The 19,150-nt window shown below is 49.8% G+C and overlaps 1 protein-coding gene across 2 annotated transcripts in view; it reads left to right on the top strand.

The window, feature by feature from the left end:
* The first annotated feature begins 338 nt into the window (after window positions 1–338).
* Window positions 339–19,150, top strand: part of GABBR2 (gamma-aminobutyric acid type B receptor subunit 2) — a 369,607-nt gene continuing 350,795 nt past the window's right edge. For both annotated transcript variants that reach the window (XM_060101019.1, XM_060101018.1), the window contains exon 1: window positions 339–659. In XM_060101019.1, coding sequence (XP_059957002.1) covers window positions 339–659 — 321 coding nt within the window. The remainder of the gene's footprint in view (window positions 660–19,150) is intronic.

The following is a 19,150-nucleotide window of genomic DNA, read 5'->3' as shown; positions in this document are numbered from 1 at the left end:
CGGGCGGAGGCGGCCCGGTTCGGGGCGGCCGCGCTGAAGAGAGGCGCGCGCGAAGACGCCGGCCCCCCTCTCCGCGTTCGCTCGCTCGCTCCCCGCCTCCCGCACTCCGCTCGTTCCCACCCCTTCCCGGCGTGATTGATCCGTCACGGGCGCCGCCGCTGCCGCCGCCGCCGCGGCCGTTCTGAGCCGAGCCGGAGCCCGAGCCGGAGCCGGAGCCGGAGCCGGAGCCGGGGCCGACGCCATTGCGCGGGCGCCGCGGGGAGAGCTTGGCGCGGGGCGGCGGGCCGGGCCAGGCCATGCGGGCCGAGTAAGCCGGCGCCCGCAGCCCGCGGCGCGGCATGGCTTCCCCGCCGAGCTCCGGGCAGCCCGGGCCGCCGCCGCCGCCGCCACCGCCGCCCGCGCGCCTGCTGCTGCTCCTGCTGCTGCCTCTGCTGCTGCCGCTGGCGCCCGGGGCCTGGGGCTGGGCGCGGGGTGTCCCCCGGCCGCCGCCCAGCAGCCCGCCGCTCTCCATCATGGGCCTCATGCCGCTCACCAAGGAGGTGGCCAAGGGCAGCATCGGGCGCGGCGTGCTCCCCGCCGTGGAACTGGCTATCGAGCAGATCCGCAACGAGTCGCTCCTGCGCCCCTACTTCCTCGACCTGCGGCTCTACGACACCGAGGTGAGTGTCGGCCGCCCGTGCCGTCGGGGCTGTGGGGGTGATGGGGGAGGGCGTGTTGGACAGAAGCAAGCTTCGGCCCATGGGCAGAGCCCTGATTGAGACTGCCGAGGGCACCGCGCGGGCTGGGGCTCAGTGCTTACCCTCTGGGTCCCGCCGGGCTTGGCTGGCACAGCCGGTACCAAGATTTGCTGAACATCTTCCTCTTCTGGGATTGTATGTGTGTGTATGCTTGTGGGGTGTGGGGTAGAAGACTAGGGTCTCCTTTGCCCAGAGAAGGAGTGGAGAAGGTGGTAACTGAACGTCCCCAAAAGCCTGCAGTGGTCGCCCCTGCCCAGGTCCCGCTGGTGGGGCTGTGGAGTGCTAGGTGGGAAGAACAGGCGCATTGACTCTAAACTGGGCCATCCGGGGCTAGAGAGGCCACGGGCCTGCTCTCGGCCCCAGGAAAGCCGAGCTGTGCTTTGAGGTCCGGAGGACTCGGAGACCCGAGGGGCTGGAGGGCGCAGCAGGGCTGGACGAGCTCGGAGCCAGTACCACTCAGGCCGGCGTGGGGCCGCCGGCTCTGCAGCGCTGCTGCCTGCATGTACCCGGCTCTGCCTATGGCCCGAGCGGTTTTCTGAGGAGACCCCCTCGGGCTGGTTGATAAAAGAGTGCCCTGATCAGGTCTCGCCCCGGGCGCGCGAGGGTGTGAAGCCGCGCCGCTGCTGGTGGCCGGGCGGCTGCAGGCGCAGTTTCCCCGGGCGCAGACTTGAAGCACGGACTTGGAGCGCAGCACCCGGCTTGCCCTCCCTGCCCCCTTCTCTGAGGGGAGCCGAGAGCTTTCCATCCCAAGCCCCCTCCTCACACCCTCAGCTTGCATTGCGGCTGCAGCAACAGTGCACACCTTCACCGCCCGCCCGAGGGCTGGGGTGCGCCGAGGGGGCTCAGAGGAGCGATCGCGGGCCGCGCGAGGTCGGGTTTGCGAGTTTTTCGGGACTGAGGAGCCCTTACGCTCCGGCCGCAGCATCTGAGACGTGGCCTGAAGGGGGCAGTGATTTCCTGTGCAGTACGCTCGGTTGGCGCCTCTTCCACCGCGCCGAAGCCCGGCCGAGGCGCTGGGCTTGATTGACCTGGCTTCCTGGGGCTCCTTGGGCGCTTCTGCTCCAGCCCTGGTGCAAACCCCTTTCTGAGAGGAGGGTCGCGCTGCCGCGTTGATCGTGCAGCCTAGGCTACACTTCCTTCTCTGTGTGGCCCCCCCTTTTTTTGGTCCCCGGAGAAAGAACAGAAATCTGGATTGCATCTTATTCCCCGCCTCTCCCCTTCACTGATGAACCAACCTGCTCTGCGCTGTAAATAAAAGGTGAAGAAACGGGTGGCAGTTGGTGGCGGTGCACGCAGCCTGCTGCAAGCAGAGAAGCTTCCTCTGCCCCGGGAGGATGTAAGCTGGGGAGCTGTGCAGAGCCAACCCGTGTGGAATCATTTCTGAATGACATTCCTGTCTTCTCCAGAACATTTCAAGTTCTCTGGGGTAGTTGCCCGGCACACATAAACGGAGAGGGCAGTGCAATTATACCAAACCATGTCTTCTGGATACTGTTTCTCTGTTGCTCCATCTATATCTATCTATCTATCTATCTATCTATCATCTATTTTTGTTTTGGAAAGGACACGGAGAGCTGGTTCTTTGGAGACAGAACCATTTATGGACAGGGCAGCCCTGCTTGCATCATCACCAAATATTGTCAGCTGCATAATGTTTTCACCATCAATTTATTCCCTTCAGAAAGCTTCCCTGAAAGAGATTTCATATTAGCTTGTTAGTGGCAGCAAAGGGAAGGGTGCTCAACTTCAGGGTGTGGGTTGATGCTTTTATATTTTATTTTTCAAGTGTGTCTTGAAGACTTTCTGAGTGAGAGGGGGCCTAAAGTCAAGAGGATGAGGCAGTCAGAAGGCACTTCAGCTCAGGGGAAGGAGGGCAGAGGGTATAATCTCAGCCTCACGCAAGCAGGGAAGCATATCTCGCCATTTGAAGGGGCACCAAGCATGAGCTTTGGGGTGGCTTTAACCTGGCTTCTGGTCAGAAACCTAGTATCTTCCCTGTGGGTGACCTTGAGCAAGGTATTGATCTCTCTAAGCCTAGATTTCCACTTCTGAAAAACTGGGACTATTTTATGTACTCCCCAGGATGGTATTGTGATGCTTAAGGGAGATAACAGGCTGGAATGGAAAATGCCTTGAGCTGGCAGGTGCAGCGGCCAGTGCTCTGTCTGGCATGCTGTAAGCACTAAATAAATGTTTTCTGCCTTCCTTCATTTTCCTCTGGTGTGGATTCACAAGTAGGACATTGTGACTTCAGATGTGATAAAATGGTCACAACTAAAATATTAAGAGTGCTTATTTGTTTTGCTCACTTCTAAATCTCATGAAGGCTCAGTGAAGTTACCATCAGAAAAAAAAAGAATCTTGGCTTACAATCAAACAAGTATGTATCTCTTGCCATGAAGTGTCACGGTTGGGAGAACACCCAGGTGATATAATACTTAATTTTTTCAAGTGGTCCATCTTTAGAGTACAGGTACTTTCTCTCTAAGCCAAAGTAAAGGATCAGTCTGGGTAATTGCAGCAAAATCCACAGTGATCTAAAGGGTGTTTGGGGCTTGTGTTAGAGTGTGTGGACCCTGTTTTATTCCGATAGGATGTCTTTATGGATTGTGTGTACCCCCTAGTCACTTGCTGGGTGTGTCACTTGTTGTCTGTAGACTTGAATGCAGGATGGATGTGGTGAACACATTTTGGCTGGCTTTGCTAACATTTGCTGTCAGTCAACGGCCAGAGACAGTGGGCAGCCAGGGTGGACCTCTGTCCACACAGTCTTCAAAGAGATGGAGATTTAGCAAGACATGAGTTGATCTGCTCATTGGGACTAGCCTGTCTCAATAAAGGAGCCTCTCGCACACACTTAAGTCAGGTGCCCCTCTCCTGTAATTAGAATAGCAATAAAGCATTCAAAGCCCCACTCAGTGCCATGTGTTTGTAAAAATGAAACATCCCAGCAGAGCATCTGCTAGGCAGGACCTCTCTTCTCTGGTGTACCTCAAATCACATCAGCAGATACTTCTTTATGTATTCCAAGAAAGATTTGAGTATATAAAAACACAAGCAAGACAACTGAAAAAACAGATAAAAGGAAGCATCAGAAACCACATAGAAGCATGCAAGTTACTGAACCCAGAACCTGGACTAAGCTGGTTACTGCATTTTTGTAAATTAAATTTTAGCTCTGAGCCTCCTGGCAGTCAAGGTTAAAAGGTAAACATGGTAGATTACATTACTTACATGTTTGTTTAAAAGACTCTGAGGGACAGTGTCCTTTTTTTCATAAAAGTTTTGCAGGTTCAGAAATGTTCTTCATGTGATTGTTTCTCATTCCTTGGTAGCCACATTAATAAAAGTAAATAATAACCAAGGGATGAGTTAAAAAATAATGTCGGCTTTTCTGATTTGATTAAAGTAATTTTCATTTTGGAAAAATAGAAAATTTGTAGAGAAGCATTGAAAAAAACTGTCTATAATCCACCTACACGAAGGTAATTGCATCTAATAATTAGTGTTATTCCCTTTCAGTTGCTGGTGCTTACTATTTTGTGTGCTTGAAACCTCTATGCACCCTTTTATATTTTGTTTCATTCAGTTAATGTTATAACATGGTTATTTCCCCATGTCCTTAACTCTTCTTTGCAAAGATGAATTTTAGTGGCTATTTACTATTCTATCCTGTGGGTGCCCCATAAGTATTAAATCATTCCCCTACTGTTGGATTTATATGTTTCCCCCTTGTTACTATTTTAAATTATTCTGTAATAAACTTGGGAAAAGTTCAGGGAGCCAAAGGAGCACATTCCAGGTGTGCACCTCTCAGAAGGTCTACCCTGTTGCAGGGATCCAGTGATTGGTGAGCACATCCTTTTCTTGAGTGGTTTTGCCAAATATCTGTTCTCTCATTCATTGTGCTTTAGAGAGGATCTAAACAACTGTTGCATGGAGGCCGAGCTTTTCAGGAGGTCTGAGTACAGCTTAGTAGCCATTGGGCACCTACTGCAGTTGCTGGTACTGCAGAAAGGAGTAAACCCAGCACTGGGCTCAGGAGAGGAGCTGGTGCACAGGGGAGAACAGAGCAAGCACATGCTTGTCGTTTTCAGTGCAAGGTAGAAAGTAATCTGTCTTGATGGTTGCACATTTCTGTGACTAAAAACCACAGGACTGTAGACTTTACAAGAATGAATGTTATGGTACGTGAATTGTATCTCAATATAGCCGTTCTTAGAAATAAAGAGATATAAAATGGGCTCTTTTAGAATCAGGCTCACATCTTTGTGGTTAGACCCCATTGCCTTGCGTGGTACCTCACCCTTAGCAGTTGTATTGCTTAGGAACCTTGTTGCAGGTGACAGAAACCTAATTTTAACTGGTTCATGTGGCTGAAAAATCCTGGAGTGGGCTGTATTCAGGTATGGCTGAATCCAGTCCCTCTCTGTCTCTTGGCTCTGATTTCCTCTGTGTTTGGCTTCACCCTCAGTCAGACTCTCCCCATTTGGCTGTACAGATGGCCCCTAGCAGCTGCAAGTTTACAAACTCCCAGTTTAGAAACTCCAGTAAGAAGAGTGTTTCTTTCCTGATGTTTTCAGCAAAAATTCCAAGCTCAGCTCTCATTGGCTTGAGTTGGGTCATGTGTCTATCCCTGAACAAATAACATGATGCTGACGGGCCTGGGATATCCGCCAGCCTTTCATGGAGGAAGAAGGAGGTGAGGCCAGCCCCACCCAACCACATGAATACAGAGTAGGGAAGAGGTGATTCCTCGAAGTACATCAGAGGCTGTTAAAGGGGGGTGGATGCCAGGTGGGTCTGATCACAGATATCCACTTGGGGAATGCTCAGTTCAAGAAAGAAGCAATAGATGTCAGGGACATTAAGAGAAAGGGAAGCTCACGTCTAGGTCTCCTGGAGGAGAAGAAGTCAAGATGAGTCTGGAAGGGTGAATATAATGTTGACACAGAGAGGTGTGGGCTCAGGGAGATGGAGGTTGGATCCTAGGAAGGATCCCCAGGATCAAAGGATAAAGGCCACAAAGTGTGAAGTGTGTCTGGGGAGCACTGACTTGTTATATTTTCACCTGAGTGCAGGGTTTGTGGAGGGAAAGGCAGCCTGGTGGTGGGTATGAAAGGCCTTGAATGCCGTGTCAAGAAGTTTGGACTTTATTCTGGAGTGGTGAGGAGCTGTGGGAGGTTCTCCAGCATGGATGTGACAAGATTAAGGCCGGTAAGAACGTAGAGGCTGAATGGTAGACAGGAGAGGGTGGAGATAGAAAAGCCAGGAAGCTATCGTAGCAGTTGAAGGGGGAGATACTGGGGCCTGAGCAGAGATGGAGAGCCAGTGTGAGGGGATGGAGGCACTCTGAGGCCTGACGGGGCGGGAGGGGCAGCAGAGGGTGAGCAACGAGAGCGGGGGTATCTGGCAGGCAAGATAGTAACTGAAGTCAGTTGCACTGCAGGGGAACGAGGAGAGGGAGTCCCTGCGGGGATGAGGCTGGGCACAAAACCAGACCCTTCAGCTCCCCTAGCTCCAAGCACCTGTTAGATGAGCTTCTTAGCATGTCAGGGGACCTGGGTTTGTATCCCCACTGGGTACCACGTACCTGCCTGGTGACCTTAGGCAAGCCACTTTGCCTCTATTTCTTCATCTGTAAAATGGGGCTAATATACTAACTGCCTGATAGGGCGTGGGGAACGAATGAGACCATCCGGGTAAAGTAATTCAGTGCTTGGTACACCGTGAATGCTCAGTAAATATTCACTGCTGTTTTGTCACTGTCCTCGTTATTCCTGTACCGTGTGGTGATGATTATGTTGACCTCACAGATCTGTTGTAGGGATAAACATGATGGATGTGGAACCTCAAAACATGATGTAAATGTGAAGCCGTGTTATCTGTAATCTTGCTTTCTAATGCCGTGTTGCTGAGAGCGGTGTCGGAGAGAGAGGATGCGAGCACGAGATCTTTATTCGTGTGTATCTCCCAGCACATCTTACATTTTGCTGTGTGTCATAGCCATCTTTGTCTGTTTCTCCCCCGCTGGACTGTAGCTCTGTGAGGGCAGGGCTGGTCCGATTCCCCGGTGGTTTTACATGCAGTGGGCATCAGTGAATGTTTGCTGAACTGAACTATAAGTGAATAAATTAGAATCTGCCTTCTGAATTAACTTCCCATAGGATGAATGGTTTCTCTGGATCACTTCCTCAGGGTCTTTGCTCCACCTCCCCATCACCATAGGACTTAGGGGACCCCATATATCAGGATCAAGCTGAGCTGCCTTCCGCATGTTCCCGTCAGCAACAACCCCTGAGCTTCCCTGGTATGAGGGAAACACCCTTGGCCATGCCGTGCCTGCCCCCGACCAATTCCTCAGACCTAGCCAGGCACCCAGTAGAAGGTGGGTGGAATAACACACTAGGGCCTGTTTAGAACTAGGTATTGGGCTAAGCGTGTTAGCTCACTACCTTTATCTTTAAAGAGCTCTTGTTCATGTGTTTGGCCTCCCCTCTTGTGGGATCATCAACTTCTTCATGAAGAGATGTGAGATTTCAACAGGGAAATGGACAAGCTGGAAGTGTAAGATAGGGGTGAAAATAGAGGTGCTAAATAAATATATAGAGAGGATATATAGCTTTTGTTAGTCAGGGTGGACTAGGCTATGCTGCATTAGCAAACAAATCCTGAAATCTCTGTTGCTTGATACAGTCAAATTTATATATTGTTCACCCAAATCCAGTGAGGGTCAGAGCCTCCTGGGAGGCTCTCCTCCAAGTGAGAACACAGGGCCCCAGGCTGTTCTTGTGCTGTCACTCTCCCATCTTTTGGCTTCAAGAAGATGGGGAGTCGGAAGGAATCCACAGGGAAGGCACACTAGATTTTGACCATCTTTACTTGGAAGTGACATGTATTATTTCTATTCATATTTCATTGACCAGAAGTAGTCATTAACCAACTTAACTTGAAAGGAGGCTGGGATGTGTAAAGGAGCATGTGGATGTCTTGGACACTTGTCATTTGGGGTCCTTCAAGAAGTACATGCCAAGATGGATTTACAAGTGCCAGAGTTCTTGGGGGAAATACCAGTGAAAGATAAAAGAGGAGGTAGGGAAACCCTCAGACCACAATGCTGTTCTGACACCTGTGAAAGGAGAGGGGAAGGAAGGAGAGTTGGGAGGAAGAGTCTCAGAAAGTCTTGGCCAGCCCATTGGGGTGCTCCAGAGCAAAGATTGCCCATTAGAGCAGTCACATATTAGGGACCAAAGGAGCCAAGCTCTAGAATCCCTGTGCAACTTAGTCACTGGCTGCAGGCTCCCTGGGAAAAATGTGTCCTTGGCTTAATTAAACACTATGACAGATGTTGAAGCTACAGCTGAAGGCTTAGCTGATGGCACTTGTCCTGTAGGTTCTCTATTTAAAGGAGACGTGAGTGGCCCACCTAGATGGCTGCCACAGCCCCACCTATTTCTGCCTCAGTGTCCTAATTCTACACGCGCTGATGGAGAAAATTTTCTGCCAGGCCCTTTTCTAGGCTCTGGGATACAGAGTTGGATGTGACATGGACCCTGCCCTTGAGGATCTCATGTCCCAACCACTGGTCACCTAACCGTGGTAGGTAGGGGTCAGAGGAGGATGCTGGGGAAGGCATACCCCTTCTGGAGGCACCTGTTTGGTCATTCCCCATGTTGTTTGGGAATTAAATATAAGCGGCTTCTTATTGCTGACTTTTTTGGTTATTTATTTTGGTTCTAGGAAGGTGAGAAAATTAAATGGCCTAAGTTGCCCAGTGAGCATTTGCATTCATCTCCTCCTTTATTTTATTCTTATTCTCTCTGCTTATATAATGATGTGCAGTGAGGCTGGTGAGATGTCTTCCTCTCTGTACCTTTCTAGGAACCAGCAGGTGTGCCAGGCTGAAACCATGGAAGTGTGAGCTTCAGATGGGGTCAGCGGTCTGGGTTCTGGTGCTAGGTTAGTTGCTAAGACCTCGGCAGTCTAGGTGCTGGTGCTAGGTTAGTTGCTAAGTCTTTGCTCCTCTGTGAATTGCAGCACCGATTGAGGATCTCTGCTCCATTATAAGCACTGCAAGGGCAGACATGGGGTGTGTCTGGGTCCCTTGTGCACACCTCTGCCCCTCCAGGCAGTATCTCAGGGCCAGGCACAGAGCAGGAGCTCAATAAACATTTATTGAACAAACAAATAGATCTAAAAGCCTGAAACTCAGCTCTCTGATTCTAAGAGGCTTAATGGGTGTAGTTGTAAAAAACTGAGGAAGTGCTTTGTATGCCAAGCCATGTGGGGTGAACTTTCTGCTTGCTCTTTATTCGTACTTTGGTGCTGGGGGGCCCAGTAGTTGTGGAGTGCAGAGGGAAAAGGGTACTTGTTGGATGTTCCAACAGATTTTGTGCATAGCTAATATCAGTCTCTTCTCCCCTGACAAACATACACAGCATCCTCCAAGGTCCTCCAACATCAAAACCTGGGAAAGAAATACTTTCCAGCATCTGACAAGCATTATGGTTTTAGGAGATTAGTTTATTGGAGCAGTATTCGAACTGGCAGTTGGTGGGTATAGGAATCGGGTTCTGATACCCCACTCCCACCTCCAGGGACTGTGAGAGCCACAGAGACTGGACTGGGCTCTCATCCTAGTAGACACTGTAAGAATGGAGCCAAGTCATCAGCATTGGTGAGCCAGGTGATCTAGTGGCAGGTCTGAGTATAGTGAATAAAGAGGTGTCCTGGGATCCCCTGAACAACAAGACATATTCCAGGTGCCCTGCTCCTGGGCTGGAAGCTACTGCTCTTTATCCTTCCATGGTCAGGACTGATTCAGGAACTGGGTAACCTCAGTCTGGAATGACTATTTCTCTGACCTGGTTTTGGTCTGGAGCCCAAATCAGATAACCAAGTTTATTAGAATCACGTGCAAAATTAGAGTAAATTGGTTATGAGCTGATGTTTGAAGGTCTGGGAATTCTTGCTTGAGTAAAGGGCATGAACATTGTGACACCTTTGGGGGCTGATTGGGGTGTTCGTTTTTTGCCAACTTTGTACTTTTTCAGTCTTTTTTGAACAGTCTACATCGCTGGAAGGATGAAGTGTCATTGTCATGTAGAAAATTAGTGGTAGATCCAAAGTACTGAGTAAATGGATTCATCTGTCTTCATCAGTGCCCGTGTCCCACAGCTGCTGACTGAAGCAAACCCCCCCCCACCTTCTCCTGCCATTTGGCAAGGACATCCTCAGTCACCGTTCAGATAAAAGGTAGCCAAAGAAGGACTGTGGAGTGATGCATTATTGCTGCTCTCCTGGCGTGGGGTCAGGAGGTGGCAGAGGGAAAATGATATTTTCTTTCTTTTTTTTTTTTTTTTTTTTTTTTGCGGCATGCGGGCCTCTCACTGTTGTGGCCTCTTCCGTTGCGGAGCACGGGCTCCGGACGCGCAGGCTCAGCGGCCATGGCTCACAGGCCCAGCTGCTCCGCGGCATGTGGGATCTTCCTGGACCAGGGCACGAACCCCTGTCCCCTGCATCGGCAGGCAGACTCTCAACCACTGCGCCACCAGGGAAGCCCAGAAAATGATATTTTCACACGCTGCTCATGAGCCACTTGACTTTTTTTTTTTAAATATAAATTTATTTATTTATTTTTGGCTGCATTGGGTCTTCGTTGCTGCATGTGAGCTCTCTCTAGTTGGCAACGAGCGGGGGCTACCCTTCGTTGCGGTGCGCGGGCTTCCCATTGCGGTGGCTTCTCTTGTTGAGGAGCATGGGCTCTAGGCGCGCAGGCTTCAGTAGTTGCAGCGCACAGGCTCAGTAGTTGTGGCTCGCGGGCTCTAGAGCACAGGCTCAGTAGTTGTGGCGCACGGGCTTAGTTGCTCCGCGGCATGTGGGACCTTCCCAGACCAGGGCTCGAACCTGTGTCCCCTGCATTGGCAGGCAGGTTCTCAACCACTGCGCCACCAGGGAAGCCCGAGCCACTTGACTTTTTTCAGAAGGAACTGATTTTGAAAGCAACATCCATCCTTACAATAATCACTATATTGTCCAAATCGCTTTGGTTCTGGAACTTCCCATTCACTGAAGCCTTTCTGAGAATGCCCAGAATTGTTTCAGGGATTTAACTGGCAGACAGGGACCTGGAAGCCCACTCCAGGGTGTATGATCAGAGCCCATGCAAATGCTCCCACCTAGCCCGGCTCAGAGCGCCTTGCCTTTGATAGAAGAAGAATTGGCTAGCCTGTCACTCCACAGAGTGTCCTCTCAGGGCCAGACTGACCCTTCTGACCTCCTTGCTGGACTCTGAATTCTAGGCATGTTGGGAAGCCTTTGGAGAGCTTCTAATCTTGTCATTTAAAAAAGGAAAAGGTAAAGGAAACATTATTTGCAAGTGTGTAGGTGAAAGAAAAGAGGCTACAACAACGGTAACTCACCTTTATCCTGTGCTTAGCACCTGTCAGTCCCTATGTCAAGTACTTATTTAATTCTCACGCCAATTTGATGCGGTAGGTGCTATTATTGTCTGCATTTTACATACGAGGCTTAGAGAGGTTAAGTGACTTATTTAACATCACAGCCGACCAAGTGGTGCGCTGGGATTTCAATCGCATGGTCTGACTTTGATCTCTGCTGCTTAAATACTAAAGTGAAACAGCATCTTCATATGGGAGTTATCTTCCTCCCATGAAAGCAAGTGGCACGTTTTGTCAGTAGCTGCCGCTTCTCTTTTTTTGGATGAATTTCACCCAGCTGCTTGCCTCTCCCTCTAATTCAGCCTCACCCTCACCCATTTCCCTGTCCGCCCACTCAGACACACAGCGGCGCTGAACTCTCTACTCACTTTCAGTGTGTCTGTCTACACACCTAGCTCACACGGATCCGCTCTCTGCTTCCCTTGCTCCGGCAGAACTTGTCACCTCCTGTAGTGTTTACTCGGGGTGTCAGTGTTTGTCTCTGTATGTGTGTCTCCTGTTAGACTTAGATCATGTCGAGAGCAGCAGTAGTGCTTCCTTTATACATGTAGCTCATACTTGCTAAGCACCTACTTGGTGCCAGGCCCAGGGCTGGTTATAGGGCATGTGGAGGTGAGTCTGAAACAGCAGTGCTTTCAAAGAGAGGCCACCGGGGATTGTTACTATGCAGCATAAGGAGTGTGATGGTGCAGCCTGGGGCAGGTGCAGGGGCCATCACCCAGATGCAGGGGACCTTTAGGACCACTGACCCAGCATGCTGGTCAGGTGGCCTCCCTGCTTGATACCCTGACTCATCATTGTTCTGGGAATGGGAACAAGACTTCTCCCTGTGCCCTTGAAGGCCCCGTAGTCTGCCCTGTTCACTCCCAGCTGCATTGCTGAGCACTCTCCCCTTTCCCTCTAGTCCTAGACATGTGGTCCTTTCAAGTTTCTCTGGTGATTGTGCTCAGAGGGTGTGCAAAGGACCTTTGCACAAGCTGTTTCCACCGTCTGGAATGCTTTTGCCATCTTTCTTCATCTTTTAGATACCAGCTCAAGTGTGCTTTCTCCATCCTCCCTGATTGGGAAAAATCCCCTATTACAATTTCTCTAAGAACCATGAACCTTTGTAGTGCTTATCACAGTTGCAATTTTAAATTGTTGGATTATTTGATCAATGTTGGTCTTCCCCTGTTCTGCCAGGGCACTGTGAACTTAGTCTGTTTTGGCTTACAACAGTGCCTCGCACAGTTTCTGGCACATGGTAGGTGCTCAGTAAATATTTGCAGAATGAATGGATGAGTGCTGAAGGATTGTTTATAATGGGTTCTATGTGTTTTCTGATGCCCGGGCAGTGTGGGGAAGACACCTGGACACTGTGGAAAGACCATCACATATGGAATCAGAAACCTGTGTGTGTGTGCTGTTGGTGCTCACTCCTTGAGCCTCAGTGTCCTCATCTGTGAAATGGGGATGATCCTTGCTCAGAGGCTTATTTTGAAGGCCGACATAGAACATGCATGTAAAACATTAAGTACAGGGGGCCACGTTGAGTAGGCACCCACTAAATTTTATCGTTGTTATTTTGTTATAATGCATATGAAAACATAAAATGCTGTGTAGTCACATAAAAACTGGTTCTTATTTCAGTGGGGGATTGTGTGTTTGAGGCCAGCCAAGAAGTATGAGATCTGTGTCTGAGCTTCACTGAATGGGATTCTAAGTGAAGTGGTTGTTTCTAAGTCCCTGTCCATTTCCACAAGGATCTGAGGTACACTGAGAGCTCAGTGGTGAATCTCCTCTGGGCCTGGGGCTGGGCTGTTGACCCCAGTGGAGTCCTTATAGTTGAGTGTTGTCACTGCTGGCTATTGTCCACCGCCAAGCCTGGCTGTGAGCTGGGCCAGCCCATGGGGACAGGCACGTCATCTGTTTTGCACCTGCCATGTCCCCGAGCCCAGGACACAGTCTGCAGGCCCTTGGCGATATCTGTGAGTGGATGAGTGCCTCCGTGTTCGAGCACCTAGCATGGCCCCTGGCACGTTGTAAGTGCTTAGCAAATGCTTTTTGCATGAGTGTCGCTAAACACAATGTACAACATAACCATTTTGGATAAAATCACAACCGAGCCTCTAAATGGAGCAGAGGGAGAAGACATGATCAGACATCAGAGGAACGGATGACTCCACCTGCATACCAGATTTGAAGGCAAGAGATAAACGTTCTGGTGTTACCGTGTCAGGAGAACATGTTTCCCTTTAGGCTCCAGAGACAAATCTTTTAGCTTACGGGCCAGGTGGTTCAGTGGAAAGGGCTCTGTGCTCTTGCCATGAGTGACCTGTCTCTGGTACTCGTTAGGGGATGACCTTGAAGTAGTTGTTTAACTTGTGTACACCTTAGTTTTATTGTCTATAAAATGGGAATAATAATAATGCCTGCCCTCCTTGTCCATGGAGTTATTGTGGAGATCGTTGAGGAGGGAGGGGGGGAGAGAGAAAGAGAAAGAGAAATAGATAAATGTGAAACGGCTTCAAAAAGTCGTAAAGAGTTGCCGATATCAGATGTGTCTAAAACTAAACAGAAAGAGTAATTAATTCTGGGTTGTCCTCTCAGGGCCTTGGGATATTTCCAATAACATCTTTATCAAAGACACAGAGATGCTGTTCACACAGGTGATTCATTCAACTTTCTATTAAAGAAGGTGGACACAGCATTGGATAACAACACCGTGGAAGCAGTTAGCCAGGGAGCTGAGGTCTTCTGACCCAGCAGGCTGTCTTACAGAAACATCTAGAACCAGAAGTGATTAACATGTCTTCCTCTCATCTGTCAGATGTCTTCAGAGTCCAGCCATTCGTCTTTGGCAGGTGTCAGATCCAAGACCATCCACAAGCCAGCTATTGAACAAGGTCCAGGGCAGGAGTTTGGTGGTGTGGGAGTTAGGGCCGTCTGCTGCAAGCAGCGATTTGGGATCCAAGCCAGCAAATCATGGGGGTTGCTAGGTTTGGGGGCTGGGGCAAAGACTGGCACATCCGATTGAAATATGAAATGCCCAGACTGGGCCAGGAGTGGGAGGCTGGGATGCCCGTGTGCTGAGCTAATAGTATTTATTTTCTCCAGAAAGAGCTTTGGTTCTTGCCAAAAGATGTACAAGTATTTCGTTGAGACCTCAGAGTACTGGGCCAGGCAGTGTGGAGATGACGAGTTTGGTTTGAGAGATTTGGGGACCCCAGTAGTCCCTTCAGCTATGACATCCTCAGAAGAGCACCTGCTGGGCTCCTGTGGATGCTGGTCTTGAGACCATCTGAGTGGCTTTGTTTTGGACACTCTAGATCCTCGGCAGGCTGTGGCCCTAATTCCAGCCTGGTGGCTCCACGGTGGACAAGATGACAGGTCCTTATTGAGCCCCTACTATGCGCCAGGCACTGTGCTAGGTGCACTCACACGTGCATCGGAGAAGGCAAGGCGCAGTAGAAAGAGCTTGGACTTCCGAGTCCGAGAGGCCCAGGTCCGGCTCTCAGCCCTGCTGGGTGACCTTGGGGAGGTCGCTTCGCTTGGGGCCTCCCTTCCCTGATGTATAACATGGAGGTTTGATAGCAGATGACCAGCATTGTTTTGAGGACTAAATAAGATAAAAGCATTTGGATCTGGTGCCCAGTGGGTGTTTAGCAGATGCCACAGAGCACAGTACCCATTGGGGATATGACACACTTCTGTTCTGGTGTGAGGCGGGGGCAGAAAGTTGCAGAACTGGTCTCTGAGAATTGCTGTGAGTTCTGGCTTCTGAGGCTGAGGACTTCGGCTGGGTTTTAGTTTGAGTCACCTGGATGGCTCTTTCACTGCACACATATAAAAAGCCAGGTGCTTCTAGTTTGGGGAGCCAGGGAGGTGGGTGTAACTGGAAGAAGGTCCTGCTCTGGTCTGGCTCTGTATTCAGATGATTCTAGAAGCCCCTCCCTTACTGTTAGGAAGCTTCAAGGTTGCTGGGGTCAGTGGCCCCACTGTCTGAAGAACAGTGGCCCCTGGGAGGGAGAGGAATGAGACTCTGATCCCTCCCTCTGGGGTTTGAAATTGTTAGGACATGTCTGAGGGGTGACATAGCTTTGAGCAGGGTCTGCTGGAGGAAAGGGCAAAAAGAGCTCCGAGGGGAGCTTTGCTTGGAGTGGGGACCCAGGGCATGGGGTGTTGAGGGCGGGCTGGTTTGAAGATGGGAACTGATGCTGGAATGTCCCTCCTCCTCTGTGACACCCTGGGGAGGCTCTAGGGATGGTGACAGTGTATGTAATATAACCTGGAGGTGCTCAGTGTTGAGAACTGGAGCCCTCAGTTTCCATCTTGGTTCTGACACTCCCTTGGCCCAGGGTTGACCCCCTCGGGGGCAAGGCCCTGCCCTGGTTTTAGTGCAGACCACAAGCCTCTGTGGCCAACACGGCAACTGAAGGGAACCAAGGCCGGCAGCTGGGCCTGGCTCAGAGTTTGATCTCAAGGGCACCTCGAGGGGTGCTGGTGAGGTAGACTCGCCAACCTGTCAGCATAGACCACCTGGAGGGCCAGGGCTCACTGTGCTGGGTGCTCCCAGGAGAATGCCTGACCTGCCCTATCCCTCTTGTCTTTGAACATTCAAATAAATATGACCTTATTTGTACCCCAGTCTGGTACAGTGCCAAGTGCAGTTGGTTTCTTGTTTAGTTCTGATAATAACTTTATTTAGTAGATATTATTTCAACAACTAAACAACAAGAATTACAGATTGTGTGTAGTGCTAGAGTTTATTATTTATTCCAAATGCATCACCCAGTAATAACCCGGTAAGAGAGGAATTCTTCCATTAGCCCCATTTATAGATGGGAAAACTGAGGCTCAGAATGATGAGCCCTGGGTGAGATAGTAAGCGGAGACCTACTAAGTCTAAGTCGGCCAGACTCTAAGCCCAGTGCCCTTTGCACCGCCCACAGCTGCCGGGCACACTCTGGCCTAGGCACATGGGTTATGTGGTTCTGCGCTCTGCTCTGGGTTCATGGGGATCCAGCCAGAAGCCGGGAAGCCATCCATCATGGCTGTTCCCGAAGGTCCTTCAAGAGAGGTATGTGTACAGATGCAGTTGGCTTCATGGATGATAAAGTGCTTCCGACTTTATCCTCCTAAGCACCTCAGGAAGGACTGCCGGAGGTGGGCATCCGCAGCAGGTAGATAGACGCTCGGAGCAGCTACAAGGTTGGACCAGTATCCACATGCAGGCCAGTGTCAGCTGGCCACATGGGAGAGGTGGACATTGAGCTCCATTCGGGAACGAGAATGATGCACCTACCTCATGCCAGGCTGTGGGCATCTGAACGTGACTCAGATATGACATGACAGTGTGGGTAACTCATATGTGAGCAACTGACCCTGGTTGAGTGCCTGACTCTTGAGCAGGACTGCCTTGCCATCACTTACCAGCTATGTTAATTTTTGGCAAGCTACTTCATCTCCCGTGCCTCAGTGTTCTCATCTATACAATGGGGTGATAATGACAGTACCTATTTCATAGGATAGTTATAAAAACTAAATCGATTAAAATTTGCTGAAGACTTCGACCAGTGTGCAATACATAGTAAGTGCCATAAAAGTCTTGTCAAGTAAAATAAAAGATAAGAGTCTGATGTGAATAGACTCTTAGGGAGGCACAAGTAAGGGCTATAGGAGCATGAAGGGAGGGCTGATACATTCTCACTGGGTGCAACCTGGGAGGGCTTCTCAGAGCAGGTGACTTTTGAGCTGGGCTTGAGAGAGAGGTGGAGATGTGGGAAGAACCCTGTGGGAGGAGGGAACTGCACTAGCAAAGATAGAGAGGTGGGACTTTGCGAGGATGATGCTGAGCCATTCAGGCGAGGCAGGCACATAGGTGACTGACTGCAAAAGACATTGTGGAGAGAGAGCAAAGATCTGGAAAAACAACCATCTTTGGGCCTTCAGTGTCTGAAAACATAGTTTTAAATCAATCAGTGTTCACTGAGGGCCTCCTGCAAGGTCCTGGCTTCTGGTACTTGCTGTCAGTGCAGAGGCTTCTTGTCGGCTAAAGCTGGAGAATACACTCCCATGTCACCTGGGAGCTGGACAAGGTCATATGCAGGGACATCACAAAGATTAGGGCTCAGGGGAGAGAAGGTAGATCAGGCAGATTTAGTTAAATCTTGGCTTTGTTACTTCCTGAGACTTGTCTTTTGGCAAGCCAGGCCCTCCCTCTCCCACTGAGCCTGTTTTTCCTTCTATACAATTTGGATGTGGGTTCCTGCCTGACAGGGTGGCCGGAAGGCAAGGATGAGAGGAAGTATCCTCTGAGAACGTTGAATGGGAGTAGGACCCAGCCGTGTTTGACACCGATTAGATTCGGAGCGAGCCTGCCATGATACCATTCTAGTTGTAACAATCGAAAAGTGACTCAGGGTCTGAAGAGGGCCCGAGATTTCAAAGCTTACTCCAAGTTGGGTCTGTAGGTGGACGTAATAGGTGTAATCAGCTTTACGTTTCTCTTAATGGCTTTCTTGATGAAGGGAAGCGGAGAGCAGCAGGGATCCGTGCTGGAGTAACCGTTGGGAAACCTCGGCAGCCAAAAGCCAGGTTGGCAGGCCCGGTCCTGCGGTCTGAAGGCAGAAGGCTGGTGCTGACGTCCCCAAGGTTTTCTGTCAGGCTGATGGGCGCCAGGTCTGGCTACAGAGGTTTCCCTTTTTGACATGGGGTGAGCCGTAGACTGCACTGGTCCTCGGGGGCCTGTCTCTGTTTGAGTGTAGCCGGATATCAGGCAAGGATTAGCACCACCCCCTGCCCGCACATTCCCCAACAGGACAGGCTCTGGGTTTGGAGACAGAAAGGCTCCTGGGGGCGGCTGTTGTTTTGGAGTCTAGTGATTGAGCAGAGTATCTTGAGAGGATGGAGTTCTTAGGGCCCAGCTGGGATATAGAGTGGCTTTCCTTTTGAGACCTGCCAGGTTCCAGCCCTTTTCCCATCTGCTGCAGATCACTTCTTCTCTGAGCAGTGACAGGCCATTCCTAAAACCCATTTGGATGGAAGAGATTCTGAACAGAGCCGTAGAGTGGTTTTCTCACAACCGCTGATAAAGAAGTTGATGTATAAAGACTCAACTGGATTTTTACCAAAATGACTCCCTTCTGGGTGTTTAGAGAAAGAGAGTTGTAATGCCTTAGGGGAAACTGAAGGGAATGGAAGGGATGTGTTCAGAATATAGGTGTGGATCTTGGAAGGCTTGACCTCGGGGTCTTTCCATTGGAACTGGGCTCTCTGAGCCTCAGTTTCTTTATCTGTAAAGTGGGGAGGGTACCCTCTCCAGCTACCCTCCCAGGGTGATTTTTTGCTTAAATTGGATAATGGCACTGGAGAGCCCTTGAGAAAAGTCAAGATGGAACTATCTGGGATTGCTAAGTATTTCTGTGAGAGAGCCTTACAGTGGTATTTGTCCAGATACATAAAGAAGGAACTCATGAAAGCTACAGAAAAAGCAGTATTGTGAAAATAATAGGAACTAAAGTAGGTCTCATTTAGGTTTTAGGAAGAAATAGGGCAGTGGATGTAAAGATTGAGCTATCTATTCTTGTTTTTAAGTCAGAATTGACTTTTTAGGGCAGAAAATGGGCAGTGGATTCTTTCATCCTGTATGAGTTAGAAGTCAGAATGTCAGAGGAGATAAAGGGCCCACCAGAACAAACAAGTGAATATATCCTGAAAAGATTTTCTTATGTGGTTTGGATGTGTATAAGAAGCCAGTTAAAAAGTTTTCAGATCTTTGAGTGGTATAAATAATGATCACTGAACTAATAGTGTTAGGAAGAGCATGCTAGTGCCACAGGTCCCTCCCATTCTGACTCCTTTGGAGAAAAGCCAGATTAGGAGACATGTGCAATGCAGAATATTTTAGAGGATGACACTGGCCTCTGTGCTAGCTGCAACTGTTTGCTTTCTCCAGTCCAGCTCTTCTTCTCT

Source organism: Mesoplodon densirostris, chromosome 6 (genome assembly GCF_025265405.1).
Source record: "Mesoplodon densirostris isolate mMesDen1 chromosome 6, mMesDen1 primary haplotype, whole genome shotgun sequence".
NCBI classification, from domain to species: Eukaryota; Metazoa; Chordata; class Mammalia; order Artiodactyla; family Ziphiidae; genus Mesoplodon; species Mesoplodon densirostris.
This window is presented reverse-complemented; position numbering and strand designations above follow the sequence as displayed.